The 16,856-nt window shown below is 48.4% G+C and overlaps 1 protein-coding gene across 1 annotated transcript in view; it reads left to right on the top strand.

The window, feature by feature from the left end:
- The window catches only part of LOC126532026 (venom allergen 5-like), a 40,911-nt gene that overhangs the window by 17,197 nt on the left and 6,858 nt on the right, over nucleotides 1–16,856 (top strand). Inside the window, exon 7 of the mRNA XM_055070876.2 lies at nucleotides 1,960–2,237. Within this exon, the coding sequence (XP_054926851.2) occupies nucleotides 1,960–2,237 (278 nt within the window). The remainder of the gene's footprint in view (nucleotides 1–1,959; nucleotides 2,238–16,856) is intronic.

Here is a 16,856-nt window from a genome sequence, read left to right as displayed (position 1 = left end):
CTCGAAGAAGTTCATATCCACCCACCTCTACCATTGATATTGGCTATCATATCCCGAATAGTAAAAGAAATGCCTGAGTAAAAATATTTATTTATTTATTCATGTATTTATTTATTTATTTATTTAAGATGTTCAGCATGCTGTTGTAATTTATTCAGTTACAAGTGCCACATACAAGTGTACATCAATGTATTACCCAAATAACTTATTGAAGTGGGCTTCCCCACACAAGTTATCTCATTGTGGAGAAGCCAGCGTTGTCGAACTCTAGAACTAGTAGATGAAAGTTATTTCCGATAAACTTCACACTTCTAATTACGAAAACGGAAGCGAAAGTGGAAGAACAAATCTCTTGCGTCTGATGAAAATCGAATTTATAGCCTCCACATTATGCCTGCGGATCTATGGCAACATCTGTTGCTGAGTCCGCTGAAGTATCAATGTATTTGACTTCATTTTCCTCGTTCTATTTACAGGCGTGTGTACGCAAGCGGCAATAAATTCAAAATTCAAATTCATAACCTATACCCGTGAGTGCTAGTCAGCGCCACTCGAGCCATGGCGGCGGATGTTAAAACCTCGCATGCCACCTCAAAGCTTTCAAAACGTGTTTAGGCACATTTGGGATTTGTGCGTTATAGATAAAAAAAGTCACCACCGAAGACAACACGCCGGAATTCGGGTTCACCCCTTCAAAGGGCACAGAATAAAAGCTTTGAGCTAGATTGGCTGATTTGACTACATTATGAAACTACAAATGGGACAACCTTACCATGCAGCGGAGCCTTTCACAGAAAGTAAGCAAGCAGGTGCACATGTGGCCACGTCACGTTTAGTTCCTGCCCTAACTTCCGTGATCTCGTAAAGTCTGAAGTGATTTGCTAAGGGCTTGTCAGTCGTTTCCCGAGAAAGGAATGACTACATTGCATTTGAATATAAGCGCCACTTGGTGACTTCATTACCTCCCCCCCCCCTCAAAATAAGAAGAAAAAAGAAAAGAAAGCTTAGGCACCTGAAAATACCGTCAATTATGAGGAGTAAACAATGACTTCGTCGGTGCTGTGTTCTGGGAGCAAAAGTTTACAGGCAGCAATTTAGCCTTCATTCTTTTTTTCATCTAATGATCAGTATTTTACTGCCGAAACGCAAATATAGTTTGCGAAGGAGGGTCACCATTGTAAAATGTTTTATTATCTTTCTTTACTGTCACGGTAAATGATGAGGGTCTGGTTATAGATTTATTCGAAGCAGTAACGATATTGAAGTAACCATGAATTATTTTTTTAACGGAGACCACACAGAGAACACGACATATGCTTGCCCAACTTGCCCAGCAACAAGCCCTCTTGAAATAACCGTTGATTGAACTGTTTTCCGATACACAACCATTCGGCATTTGCACAACATTTGCTCAGGATTAATTTTGACCAACTGGGGTTCTTTAACGTGCACCTAAATCTAAGTACAAGGGTATTTTCGCATTTCGCCTCCATCGAAATGCGGCCGCCGTGGCTGCCATTCGATCCCGCGACCTCGTGTTCAGCAGCCTAATACCGTATAGCCACAAAGCAACCACGGCGGACACGGCGGACACGCAGGCGTGCCCACTCGGCGTGTTCCTGCAAATGTGTGTAAATGTTCCAGATTTCGCTATTCCGGATTTTGCCACCCCACCCCTTTCCAGCGCTCTCCAGTACAGCGACTGTCATCGATAGCCTCTGCGTTTCGCTTGCATGTTTACAAGTCCGGTCAAATAGCCAACCAATCAGTTATCCACCTTCTGTTTTCCGTCTCTCCCTTGCTCCTCACTTGCGATCCAATCAAACCCTTGAGTTTCTCAGCTCCGATGTGCGAGAAACGAACGCTTTTCCTTCTTTTTTTCCTCTTTCTTTCTTTCTTTTTCCTTTTTTGAACTTATGAACGTTCTAAGAACGCCGCCATACGTGTGTGCCACTGCAGGCGGTGGGTACCTGACCACGACCGTAGGTCAGAACGAATCAGCGGCGGTGACTCTGGACCGAGTGTTGGCCGTGCCGGATAATGACACGGAGGCGTCGACCTGCCTACGCTTCCGATTCCGCAAGGGCCCCTTCCGTGACGGCGCGGGAGGCTCCTCCCAACTGCACGTGCGGCTCTCGGTGCTCGACCGGAACGTGATCAAGAGCAGCACGCTGACCCGGCACTACTCGCACTGGACACCGTACAGCATAACAATCACCCGACCCATCCAGGTGCAGGTGAGCGAGGCGACGCACGCCGATGTGCCGACGTCCATGTGCGGTACCTATCATGAGCACAATACTATACTATAAACTGCAGCCTCTCGAAGACCTTTCAAAGTGTGCGGCAGTGGCCGCCTTCATTCTTTCGTTCATCTCAACTCCTTAGCGCTGTTTAAACAGCACTTTTGTATTATTAACTATGGAACGCTTATGCGCTCTATATACGCACACGGGCGATGAACATGGGTTCTTGTGGCATGTGCTATTGTGCGTATTCTTTTAAAGCGAATAGGTTTCTCTGTATCTTTCGCCCGTTTTTGTTGTGGTCGGAGTTTCACCGCCGATCCAAAGGTGCTGATGCAGACGACGCGTCCGTCCCGCAACCTCGGTTGCGTCCCTCTTTCTGCTCTCCCCCTCTGTGGCGGCAGACTGAGAGTAGTGTTCCTTTATATGCTACAGGAGAAGGCTCCGGCGATGAGAGAGGGTGATTAGCCTTCCAGGCCGGCGACAATGCACATTACAAATGAAATGAAATTATTCATAACCACGATACGATTGTGAATGACGGCGTAATGGGAAGTAGGTCCAGATTAATTTGTATCGCCTATAAACGTACACCTAAATATAAGTACACCAGTGTTTCTTTCTTCTTTTTTTCATTTGGCATCCATCGAAATGCGGCCGCCGCAGCCGAAAATCGCAACGGTGACCTCGCCACAAGACATATATGGTTAATCGGCCGATATGTATAACCACCTATATACTACCGCGACAGTTATGATGAATCACAGCTGTTTTCAAAAGAAAATTGCGCAATGAAAAAAAAAAAAGCTACCTAAACATCCTTTCTGCAACAAATATACCTGTCTCCCTGTCCTTTTATTCCCCACCCTCCCCCTTACCGCTGCTGGCGTCAACAGACTATGCTATACAGTTAGTTTGTCAGCATCAATTTTATTAAGAAAAAATCAGCCATAAAAATACGCGCACAGGAAACATACAGGACAGGAAAGGGCCTCCTTCCTGTCTTCTTGTATGTTTCCTGCGTGCGTCTTTTTTTGGTTGGTTTTTTCTTAATACAATGCACCAACTAGACCAACACCATGTTTTCCTAGCAGCAATTTTTCTTCCCTTCCAATTTATCTATCCATTCATAGTTAAACAATCAATTACTACCACTACAGATATGCGTCGTCAAGCGCATCCTTCCTTGAAGGGACTGACAACTGGCCAGAATGTGCTGCGAGATGTTGATTGAAATGAAATGACCATGATTTATAGTGATATAATCCAGCACACTGTTCGCGATTTAAGCATAAATTATAATTTTAAATTGGCGAAGAAAGTCTCAAAAATTAGTAAGTGGCGAGGCCTGGCGGTGAAACCTTGGTACTTCGGATGTGGCCTATGAGATTACGTCAGGCAACGTCAGTCAGCTGTTATTACGTACAACATAATTATTGCTTAGAATTGCAGTTTCTATATTATAAGGCTCTTGCGCTTCATTCTACATTTCGGAAATCAAAAGCGCAAGCATGACAACAGCAACACGCTGAACTGCGCATCACGTGAAAAGCGTCGTTTCGTTCTCGATCCGATTGGTTTCGTTTTGACTGGTTAAATACCAAAGCAGTTGGACAGGAAACCACGAAATCAAGTAGCTATTATCGCAGAAATACTATAACACTTCGGAAAACATGAATCGCGGGAAGATCAATTTGTTAAACAAAATAATAATTTCTCACAGTTACAATGGCACTTGTCGCCTGCCTCCCACTAATGCCGGCGTATAATCCCTATCGCGCTCACCTGTCACCGTTTTCAGCGTGAGGCCAGTGAACGACTACATCCTCACTGCAGATCGAAAAATTCTGATAAAATATGTTCCACGGCGTTTTCTGTGTTACTACTTAAGGGTTAGACACTCTGACCGGCAAGCTTTCCATTGCAATAAAAAAAAAGGTATCGTGAAAATTGGTTGTCAGTCCTTTCAAAAAAGAAGCGAATATCTTTCAATAAACGTTCGGCTACACGTCTACATTGACAATTATCGTCCATTGTTCATGCACATTTTTATACTTATTTTCCCCATTATATATTTGCATGAAATGTTTATTGCAGTTGGTTTGGCAAATATTCTGTTATCAAATACCCTATAGTCATTTTTTTTCTACTTTAAGGAATAACAGATTACACGCCCGTCCGCCGTCGCGGACCGATGATGATGATTTCAAATGACATCCACTTCGAAACGGTGCGGCTGCGATGCTATACAAATAGCCAGCTATTTGTAGCATGCGTGAGCTTTAATTGGGTTGAACCATTCTAGCGTCTTTCCTATCTCCACTTTATATTTTTTTATCTTTGTGGAAACCTCTGTCTACGCGCCGTGGTTGCTCAGTGGACTTGGTGTTGCGCTGCTAAGCACGAGGTCGCGGGATCAAATCCCGGCCGCTGCGGCCGCATTTCGGTGGGGGCGAAATGCAAAAGATTCGCGACCGAACACGCTGTAGCGGGACTGTGCAGGCTTCAGTTTCTTGGAGCAAAACGTTCAACAGTCAAATGGACTTGTTGAACGCTTTCACCGGAATTTCAAGTCCTCCCTTATGGCACATGAATCGCCGGAGAAGCGGGTTCTGCATTTGCCTCTCGTCCTACTTGGCATCAGAGCCTCAATCAAAAGCGACCTAGGTTGCTCCTGTGCTGAGCTAGTCTACGGAACTCACCTACGCCTTCCATACGATTTCTTTGCCGCCGCCACCAAAACACCAATGCCATCACCTGCCGAGTACGTTGCCGACCTGCAAGCTTCTTCAGCCAGATACGCCCCGTGCCTACAAGTGCGCAAGAAGCGAGGTCTCCGTACGTCTCTCCTGCATCGTGCTCCGCTGCACACGTTTTCGTGCGTAACTGTGCCGTGCAGAAGCCTTTGCAGCCACGTTACTCCGACCACATTCTGTTCTCGAGCGCCGTACGACGACTTTTGTCGTGAACGTTAACGGCCGACCAGACACAATTGCCCTGGAACTTCTCAAGCCTGCCCATACTGAATCACCCTCGCAGTCGACATCACCAGTGTGCGATGCTGCATCCCTCGACGCTGACTCCACACGCCACCCCCAAGACACACCGCGTGTGGGCTTTCCATCGTTCGTCGAACTTTCCTCCTCGCTAGAAGGGGGGGGGGGGGGCTCTGCAGCAGCAGCATCGGCGACGCAGACGCTCGCGTCTACACGAGGCAGGTGCCGCTGGCACGCGCCCGCGCGGGCTAGCGTTGGAACATATTAAAAAATGCTACGTAAAGAGATCGGTCGATCGTGTCGGTTTGCTTCGTCTCTCGGAAGGCAGACTCCACGGGTCCAAGCGGCCGCTCGCCGCCACTAACTCATCATCATCGTCGTCATCATCATCATCATCATCATCATCATCAGAACCAGCAGCATCCTGTTTTATGTCGACTGCAGGACGAAGGCCTCTCCCTGCAATCTCCAATTACCCATGTCCTGCGCCAACCGATTCCAGATAGCAACCGCGATTTTCCTGATTTCATCGCTCCACCTAGTCTTCTGTCGTCCTCGAATGCGTTTCCCTTCTCTTGGTACCCATTCTGTAACACTAATGGTCCAACGGTTACCTAACCGGCGCATCACATGACCTGCCCAGCTCCATTTTTCTTCTCTTTATCTCAATTATAATATCGTCTATACCCGTGTGCTATCTGATCCAAACCGCTCTCTTTCTGTCTCTTAACGTTATGCCGAGCAATCTTCGTTCCATCGCTCTTTGCGCGGTCCTTTACTGATTCGCAAACTTCTTTCTCAGTCTCCAAGTCTCTGCCCCATATGTCAGCACCGGTAAAATGCACCGATTGTATACCTTCCTTTCAAATGATAATGGCAAGCTTCCAGTCAGGAGCTGACAATGTCTGCCGTATGCAATCCAACCCATTTTTACTGTTCTCTGGATTTTCTTCTCATGGTCAGGGTTCCCTGTGATTAGTTGACAAAGGTACACGTACTCCTTCACAGACTCTAGAGGCTGACTTGCGATTTTGAACTCTTTTCCCTTGCCCGGTTATTTATCATTATCTTTGTTCTTCTGCCTATTAATCTTCAACCCCACTCTTACACTCTCCCTGTTAAGGTCCTCAATCATTTGTTTCAACTCGTCCGCAGTGTTGCTGAATAGAACAATGTCATCGGCAAACCGAAGGTTATTGAGATATTCGCCGTCGATCTTTCCTAAGCCTTCCCAGTTTAATAGCTTAAATACTTCTTACAAGCACGCAGTGAATAGCATTAGAGAGATTGTGCCTCCTTGCCTGACCCCTTTCTTTATAGGTATCTTCCTACTTGTGTAGAATTAAGGTGGCTGTGGAATCTCTGTAGATATTTTCCAGGGTATTTACGTAAGCGGTCTGTACTCCTTGATTACGCAATGTCTCTATGACTGCTGGTATCTCTACTGAATCAAATGCTTTTTCGTAATTTATGAAAGCCATATAGAGAGGCTTAGTGTACTCTGCGGATTTCTTGGTAATCTGATTAATGACATGGATTTTATCTATGGTAGAAAATCCCTTCCTGATGCCCACCTGTTACCTTGGTTGACTTAAGTCCAGCATTGCCCTTATTGTATTGGAGATTATTTTGGTAAATATTTTATATGATGCTGGGAGTAAGCTAATGGGCCTATAATTTATCAGTTCTTTAACGTCTCCCTTTTTGTGTATTAGTATAATATTTGCATTCTTAGAGTTTTCTGGGACCCTTGCAGTCGAGAGACACTTCGTAGAGAGAGTCGCCAGTTTTCCTAGCATTAGGTCTACCCCACCTTTGATTAAATCGACTGTTATTCCATCTTCTCCTGCCGCTTTTCCCCGTTTCATGCCTTGCAAAGCCCTTCTGACCTCATCTCTAGTTATAGTAGGAATTCCTGTATACTGTTAATTATTATTTCGAATAGAATACTCCCGAGTCCTCTGGGTACTGTACAAGACAGTATAGAATTCTTCCGCTGCTTTTATTATACCTTCGAGATTGCTGATGATATTACCCTGCTTATTTTTCAGTGCATACATCTTGGTTTGTCCCGTGCCAAGTTTCCTTCTCACTGATTTCAGGCTGCGTCCATATTTTACGGCTTCTTCAGTCTTTCTCACGTTATAGTTTTGAATATCACTTATTTTTGCCTCCTTGATCAGTTTTGACAGTTCCGCGAATTCTATCTTCTCTCTTGAGTTGGACACTTTAATTTTTTGTCGTTTCTTTATTAGGTCCTTTGTTACTTGGGAGAGCTTGCCTACTGGTTGCCTTGGTGTGTTGCCTCCCACTTCAATTGCTGCTTCTGAAGCCAACCTATAGTTACGGTTTCATTAATTACCTCTATGTCATCATCATCATCATCTCGCTGTTCCAAGGCTGCATATTTGTTTGCGAGTACCAGCCTAAATGTGTCTGCTTTTACCATTACTGCCTCTAAATTGACCTGTTTTTCCTTGACCAATTTTACTCTTTCTCTGTTCAAATTGAGGTGAATCCTAGTCCTCACTAGCCTATGATCACTGCCCTTTACCCTACTTATCACTTCTACATCCTGCACTATGCTGGGATCGGCAGAAAGTATGAAATCAATTTCATTTCTTGTTTCACCATTAGGGCTTTTCCAGGTCCCCTTTCTGTTGCTATGCTTCCTCAAAAAGGTGTTCAGTATTCGAAGCTTATTCCTTCCTGCGAATTCGACCAGCATCTCTCCCCTACCATTCCTAGAATCGACGCCGTAGTTGCCAATTGCTTGTTCACCAGCCTGCTTTTCTCCCACTTTTGCATTGAAGCCGCCCATGACTACAGTATACTGAGTTTGCACTTTTCTCATCGCCAATTCGACATCTTCATAAAACTGATCTGCTTCCTATCATTGTGACTGGACGTTGGAGCGTAGGCTTGTACTACCTTTAATCTATACCTATTAAGTTTGATTACGACTACAGCAACCCTCTATTAATGCTGTAGAATTCGTCAATGTTGCCCGCTATGTCCTTATGGATTAGGAATCCTCCCCCGTATTGCTTCTTATCTATAGGAGACATCTATAGACGTTTTCATCGGGCGAGGAGGAAACGGCGCGCGGCGAGCCTTTCCTCCTCTCTGGCTCGTGCGATCCTACGCGGCGCAGCTTGAAAGTATTGCTGTCGCGTGCTGTGGAACGATTTTGAGATGTTTTAGACCGTATTTTGTGAAATTTACGCAATGTCCGTTCATATAAGGTCGTCAGGGAAGCCTTTCGGTGCATGAGTAACTACAGTACGCGGAAATATCTCTTGAGGGCGAAAACATATGTGACGCACATTATATGCCGCGGTGTGTGTGTGTGTTGTGAACTATTTTGCGTATATCGGTTTTAACTCAACGAAGAGAACCGGTGACTCTGCATTACCAGCATGATATGATAAATCTGCTCACTATCTGATCGCTTGGCGCAGGGAATAAAACATAAAACATAAGCGCACATGCTCGTTTACGGCCAACCTAAGGCAACCACGAAACATCTAAGCGGCAGGCTCTATCAAATATTTGTGATACACCGGCATCGCTTTCACGCATTTGAATCTAGTAGGCTTGAAATCACTATATGTCTATGCTAGCCTCCTGCACGAGGCCCATGGCGCTGCTCAACACAGCGCTGGTGAACCAGCATGATACATATATAAGCTATGTGCTTCGGCATTGCCATTTTGCCCTGCAAAGCCATAATATATGAGAGGGATCGCACAAAAAGAATGCGATGGCTATTTTTGAGGACAAAATTTTTGTAATACGTGTGAGTGCGTCGTAGAGAACGGAACAAACACAACTGGAAAGAAAATTCGGTTATCATCCTCTTTCTTGAAAAAGAAAGAGAGAACGGGCTAATGCCACAATACGACCTTGCATAGTCACGTCGCGCAATGTTTACAGATCTATAAACGTTGACGCCGTATGCTTGGACTACGCGCTGCGTAGAACAAAGATAATAAGATATCTGTAATACAGAACCTACCACTGCTTAGGACGCTCGCGCAGTTCGTAAACGGCCGCTTTGCTGGACAAGATTAATTCACACTGTAAGGTATGCTGTCATTACTAACCAAAACTGTTTTATTCGTGGGTGGAAACCTCATCCACCGAACCAAGTATCCACGCAATGTAATCTGCAGCTAACAGTTTGAACGCTTGTCAAAGTATAACAGCACAGCTCCCATCTTAGCAGAACGGTACCCACGCTGTTACGATCGTCGCGTATGTTTCATTGCTCCTTTGTGAATCGAACATTCAGAAATACGCAATTTATCTCCAAGGCGATTGTAGGCTCAAATATGCGCGCACACATCGCGCTGCCTGCTCCGTCCGCCTCAACACCAGCAGAAAATCCGGCCATACAGGCTTAAACCACTTCAGTACGTCTCGCAGAACCGTTTACTACGTACAAGACGCCAGTCATACTAAATAGACCGCACGAGCGCGAAAACAAACGCCAGCAACTACCGCCGAGCGTATACCTGCCATGCAAGACGGAGCGCTCACCCAAGCCAGCATGCCGACTGCTCATAGACGGTGTCACTGTGTAGGAATACCTGTGTAGGTATTACACAGGTGTAGGATTACCTGTGTAATACATGTGTAGGAGTTGGTTTGGATTTTGTGGCGAATGGACGCGCTTTTCGGGGCTCCGTGGCGGCGACGAAATCATAAGTTTCTGTGCATGCTTTGAGCTTCCTTCTGTTTTGATTTGCTGTTTTTTTTTTGCCATTAAAAAGTAATTGGGTGGTTTTCTTTTTCGTTTCTTTGTCTCTCGTATTTCGGGTGAGCGGGTGTGTTTCGTGTACATTTGGTTTTCCAGGATGGTTAAAGGGTCCTTTCGCGCCACGTGCTTGTACACGTGCTGCCGGGTCGGACGTTGAGTGTTTGTAGTCTTTAAATGCTAGCTTAGAAGTGGTAAAACTAATAGCTATTAGTGGTTTTGCTATGTGTTTTAGTAGAAAAGTGATTGCGTGGCCACGTGGTTGAGCGCGTGCGATAGCGTGTCATACCTTCGGTCTCCGCGGCATTGATTGCTTTTGAAACAGTGGTGAGAGTTGCTTTGCGGCATTTTGAGGATTTCGATGCTGTGCTTATTGGTTTTTGCTAAAAGGCACGTGCTCTGCATTGATACAGTATTATATTATTTGCATCAGTAGTAGCATTATTATAGTATTATAATATTTGCAAAAAGCCGTGCAATACATGGCGAGAAAGACGGGAAAGCAGGCAGTGCGCGGGGGGTCCCTCAAGGCAGATGAGGAGACGGATGAGAATGGTGAGGGCGTCGAAACAACCGGCACACAATGTGATGTCGATACTAGGCTGCAGAAAATGGAGGCTTTCCAGGAAGAGCTAGGAAAACAGGTGCAAGAGCTCAAAAATGAACTAAACAGGGAGCGTGATGCACGAAAGGTAGTTGAGACTTGAAGCAGCCGAGGAAAAGCTGAACAGGGCCGCCATTGTGAACGAAAATGTGCGTGACAATGGAACGCAGACCCCCGACGCGACAGGAGAGGGAGTGTCAGCAAAGTACGCGGAATGCGTGCAGCGTGAAGAGTTAGCCAGAAAGAGCGGCACCTACCTTGAGGCAGCCACGCGGAAAAAGCAGTAGCCCAGGGGACAATGCCCCTTGTCGAGTCCGAATCACGCGGAAAAGGACAAAGGGAAGCAGGGAGAGGTAGGAGAGAGTGAAACAGTGATTATCGCCGGCGACTCAAACCTGGCTGGGTGCTCAAAAGCAATTGTGGAGAGGGTGAAAGGCAATAAAAGAGTGGCGGTAGAGACATTTCCAGGGCGGACACTGGATTCCGTCATGGAGCGAGCAAAAGAAAAGCTCGCGGAAAATGCCCACGTGCGCAACCTTGTCACAGCAGCAGGCGGGCTAAATGACGTCCTAAACAGGAAAGGGACTAGCCAGCTCTTGCCGAAGTGGGTGGATGACTTGCGCAAGCTAGCCCCTCAGGTGCAGATCGTGGTGTGCACGGTACCGGAGGTGCGTGACAGTCACGTACTCTGCTAATGAGGTGATATGGAAAATAAGCCAAGAGAAAGGTTTCGAGGTTGTTGAAGAAGGAAGTGAGAAGGTGTGGTGGTTTTAAACGAGATGGGGTCCACTTCAATTACAGGCTGGCACGAGAAGTGGGCTGGCGACTTGGTGGTCGCGCTGTTGCTTCTTTAGGGGGCCCGCGGGCGCTCAGGAGGCCAGAGCACGTAGTAATGAAGAAGGTCCCCTAGGGGAACCTCGGAAGAGCATCACCGTCGATAACAGAAAAAGGAGGAAAGCAAGAAAGAGAGCTCGCCATGCAATAGGCTACATAAACATGCAGGGCGGCTGAAGAAAGGAAATGTGGGCGGAGATTAAGGAGCAGTTAAATAGCGAACAAATAGGGGTGTATGCGGTTACAGAAACATACCTTAGAGACTCAGAAAAGCCGCCAGTTATTTAGAATTATGTTTGGGAAAGGTGCGACAGAACTAAGTCGGAAAGAAAGGGAGGGGGAGTCGGACTGCTCATCCATCAGGGAGTGTTGTAATCGCACCGCTGGCCCGAGTTGTTGGGGTCTCGGTGCTGACGCCCGTTATTGCCAATGGGTCGCAAGCCCCAAGGGTAGCGTTGGCCTGGCGGCCTGGGGCACTGGAAGCATCCGAAGGTCCCGGCAAAGCATGAGAAGACTGGTAACAGAACAACTTGTTTATTCTAACATAGCAAAAGAGCGGCCGGTCAAGTCGACCGAAGTGGAGAGACGGGAGAGCACGTAACTCAACAGTACAAATCGGAGCCTCTCTCCTGGCGTCCGGGGGCAGCTGCTCTTATACCCTCGGCGTCGCGGTCCAAAAGAGAAGGTCACGGGATGAAGGTCACGGGATGAAGGTCACGGGACGGCGGAGCATGACCCCACGACGGCGCGAACTGTCGGGCCGAGAGACCTGCTGAACCGAGTGTAGTGACGCATCGCCAACCTTCACTTGGGGAGCTCCGCTCCCCTGATGCCGCGCTTTGACAAGCGTGGGCACACACACACACACACACACGAAGACACGTGGCACTGAAACACGCCTGGACACGCTTGGCGGGTAGGCGTTGCGGCGGCGTTGGACGGGCCAAAATGTCCGCCGCTTTGAACAAAGCCCCGGCGTCCGTTGCATCCGCGCCGGCATTACCGCGCGTTGTAGGCGAAACGTAACAGACCCCCCCGCCGGGGGAAAGAGATCCCGAAGGTCAGGGGACTGCATCCGCTGTCCGGAGGGATGTCGCTCGATGATGCTCATAACCGAAGTTGGGCGTCCTTGGGCGTTTCTTGAGCGCAGCGCACAGAGAAGGCCTCGTTCTCACGTTCAGGTGCACACAGGACACTGCAAAGTGACTTCGGGAGAGTTGACATTTTTGTTCTCGTTTCCGGCAAGCGTTAGAACCACGCCAAAAGTCAACCGCTCAGTCAGCAAGCACGGCACAACCCTCACTAAGCCCTGCCAGGCTCTTTCCCCCTTTTTACTGCTGCCTAGTTCCTTACAGTAGTTTAGCAGCACTCAGAACGCGTCCACAAATCGGAAAAATTGCACTAAAAAGCACATCATCACTTTGAAACACTACACAAAAGCAATAGGTTAAAAATCCTGCCTCAGGAAGAAAAACATCAGTAACAAGCAATTTTGAGGCTGATTCCCACGTTAGGGGCTTCGACTTAAGCCATCGGCGTTACCGTTGAGACTCCCCTTTTTGTAACGCACCTCAAAGGAATATTGTTGCAAAGCGAGGCTCCAGCGCAGGAGGCGGCCATTTTTGGGAGAGATGGTCTGCAGCCATTGGAGAGGGCAGTGATCCGTTTCAATGATAAACCTCGAGCCAGCTAGGTAACATGACAATTTCTGAACGGCCCACACGATACACGCACACTCTTTCTCGGTGGCGCTATACGCCTGCTCACGACTCGTCAGCTTACGACTAGCATACAGGACGGGGTGTTCTACTTCTCCATTTTCCCGTTGGCACAGTACAACGCCCATGCCTCGCTCACTAGCATCACACTGAACAACGAACCCTTTTGTGTAGTCGGGCGATCGTAGCACAGGCTGGCTTGTTAGGGCGCTCTTTAGGGCGCTAAAAGCTCTTTCCTTCGTCTCATCCCAGACGACTGTTTGCGGCTCTGTCTTTCTTAGAGCATCCGTTAAGGGAGCCGCGATATCAGAGTACCTGGGGATGTACCTCTGATAGTAGCCGGCGACACCTAAGAACGACCGAATATCGGTCTTCGTGCGCGGTTGCGGGAAGTCTCGCACAGCGGCCACCTTTATTTCAGAGGGGCGGCGTCGACCCCGACCAATCACGTGTCCGAGGTAGACAACCTCGGCCTGTGCTAACTGGCACTTGGGAGCCTTGACTGTCAAGCCCGCATCGCGCAGGCGGGTTAGCACTGCCCGCAAGTGCGCCATATGTTCCGGCCAGGATGCGGAGAATATCGCTACGTCGTCTAGATACGGTAAAGCGAATTCTTGCTGTCCCCGCAACACTTTATCCATGAGGCTTGAAAAGCAGTATGGCGCGTTCTTCAAACCAAAACTCAAAACTTTAGGACGGAAAGTCCCCATTGGTGAAATGAACGCCGCATACCTACTAGCCTCTTCTGTAAGTGGAACCTGCCAATAACCCCTGACAAGATCTAGGGTGGAAATAAACTGAGCGCTACTCACTCTCTCAAGGCGCTCCTCGATGTTAGGGATCGGATAAATTTGATCCTTAGTGATGGAATTAAGCCTGCGGTAGTCGACGCAAGGACGAGGTTCCTTGCCCGGTACCTCAACTAAAATCAAAGGGGAGGTATAATCACTCTCACCCGCTTCAATAACACCGAGCTGTAGCATTTTCTTTACCTCAGCCTCCATAATATCGCTCTGGCGGGGTGACACCCGGTACGCCTTGGATCGTACTGGCTCTGGGGAGGTAAGTTCTATGTCATGAGTAAGGACAGAAGTCCTACCAGGCCTCTCAGAGAACAGACCTTGAAACTCTTGTAAGAGCTGGTGTAGTTCGGTTTTCTGCTCAGGCGACAGCGATGCTTTACTTATTAAGTCACTAATGACTTGATCGGTGTCTTTCCTGTTCGTCACTGAGCCTAGTCCCGGAAGCTCTTCTAACTTTCCCGCATCGGGAATTTCCTCTCCAGTATCTGGTGCCTTTAACGCTACAGGCTCAATTTTATCCCGTTCGGGCGTGCTCTGAATACTAGCTTGCTGCGCCTCTGACCCTTTCTCATCGTTCAACAACGTCGGCCCCGCAACTACCGCCTTTGCAGCGAGCTCCCGAACCTTCGATCTGGTTAAGGCCTGAACGCTAGCCTCACCAAACAAAAGCCCCTTCTCGCGCAGGAGGTGATCGGACCTGTTCGAAAATAGGTACGGGTACTGGGGGGGCAGCATAGATGACACTGCGGCCTCCGTCTCAAGTGCTCCGAAAGGTCCTTCAATAAGCACTTTTGCTACCGGCAGACACACGCTATGAGCTTCCACTGCTTGCTTGATCCATGCGCACTCGCCCGTGAACATATTGGGTTCTACGTAAGAGGGGTGAACTACATCCATTGTAGCTGCGGAATCGCGAAGCACTCGGCACTCTTTCCCGTTCACGAGGAGGTCTCGCATGTAAGGCTCGAGAAGCTTGATGTTCTCGTCAGTGCTGCCTAATGAAAAAAACACGACTTTTGGTTTTGTTTCTGGGCACTGCGCCGAAAAGTGACCCGGCTTCTGGCACGTATAACAAACGCGCGCTTGCCTCATCTCGAACCGCTTTCTGCGTTCGGCTTCGGTTGCCGCCGTCTCCTTACGTTCGGTCGGACTGCTTTCACTCGCATCCGCACTACGTGTATCCCCATTTGCTCTCATGGGTGTGAACTTCGGCCTCTCAAACTTGGAGCCAAATTCACCCTTTTGACCGTCCTTAGCTCCGCGAGCCCGACGCGTCACAAACTCCTCGGCTAACTCAGCGGCTCTAGCCACCGTACTAACGTCTGGCCTATCCAAGACCCAGTACCGCACGTTCTCAGGTAACCGACTATAAAACTGTTCTAGCCCGAAACACTGCAGAACTTTCTCGTGGTCACCAAACGCTTTCTCTTCTTTGAGCCACTCCTGCATGTTTGACATAAGCCTGTACGCAAACTCTGTATATGACTCACTTTTGCCTTTCTCATTTTCCCGAAACTTCCGACGGAACGCCTCCGCTGACAGCCGGTACTTTTTTAGCAGACTCGATTTCACTTTGTCGAAATCCTCTGCCTCCTCTCTCTCCAAGCGAGCGACTACGTCGGCCGCCTCGCCGGGTAACAAAGTGAGCAAGCGCTGTGGCCACGTTTCCCGAGAGAACCCCTGCTTCTCGCACGTTCGCTCAAAGTTAACCAGGAACAAGCCAATGTCCTCTCCAAGCTTAAACGGCCGCATCAGGTCAGTCATTTTGAACAATACTCGTTCTCCTGCACCGTGTGCCTGACTTCCATTACGAGCGCGTTCCATCTCTAACTCGAGACGCTTCATTTCCAACGCGTGTTGACGGTCGCGCTCTTCTTTTTCTTTCTCTTTTTGTTCTTTAAGTTCGCGCTCCTGTCTTTTTGCCCGCTCCTCAATGGTCTCAAGGCAATCCGACAGCTCGTCATCCTCAGCTTCTAACTCAAGAATAGCCCTTAGCAGTTCTGGTTTTCTGAGTTTGTCTGAGACATCCAGACCCAACTCTCTTGCAAGCTCCAGCAATTTCGGTTTGCGCAACGACTTCAAATCCATGGCTGCTCTGAATGCTGCTTTCTCTACTGCCTACTATTGTCTTGCCGCAAACTAACCCGGCAGCAACGACAACCACAATTACCAGCTCTGTTTCTGACACTAACAAAAGCCTGGCAAAACTCAGAAGAAGAAAGTCCCGCACTCACCAAACCTCGCAGCCAAGACTTCAGCGCAGTCGTTCCGCTGCAGGCAACCAGTCATCACACAGGGCTCGTTGCGCTGCTCCCGGATGGTCGTTGTGCTGCTCAGCATACAGTCAACCGCATCTCTTCGCTGCTGGCCTCCGTTGTCGCGATCTCACCGCTGGCAACCAGATGTTGTAATCGCACCGCTGGCCCGAGTTGTTGGGGTCTCGGTGCTGACGCCCGTTATTGCCAATGGGTCGCAAGCCCCAAGGGTAGCGTTGGCCTGGCGGCCTGGGGCACTGGAAGCATCCGAAGGTCCCGGCAAAGCATGAGAAGACTGGTAACAGAACAACTTGTTTATTCTAACATAGCAAAAGAGCGGCCGGTCAGGTCGACCGAAGTGGAGAGACGGGAGAGCACGTAACTCAACAGTACAAATCGGAGCCTCTCTCCTGGCGTCCGGGGGCAGCTGCTCTTATACCCTCGGCGTCGCGGTCCAAAAGAGAAGGTCACGGGATGAAGGTCACGGGATGAAGGTCACGGGACGGCGGAGCATGACCCCACGACGGCGCGAACTGTCGGGCCGAGAGACCTGCTGAACCGAGTGTAGTGACGCATCGCCAACCTTCACTTGGGGAGCTCCGCTCCCCTGATGCCGCGCTTTGACAAGCGTGGGCACACAC

This window comes from Dermacentor andersoni, chromosome 5, assembly GCF_023375885.2.
Source record: "Dermacentor andersoni chromosome 5, qqDerAnde1_hic_scaffold, whole genome shotgun sequence".
Lineage (NCBI taxonomy): Eukaryota > Metazoa > Arthropoda > Arachnida > Ixodida > Ixodidae > Dermacentor > Dermacentor andersoni.
Note: the sequence above shows the minus strand (reverse complement) of the source record. Positions and strands in the feature narration are given on the sequence as shown.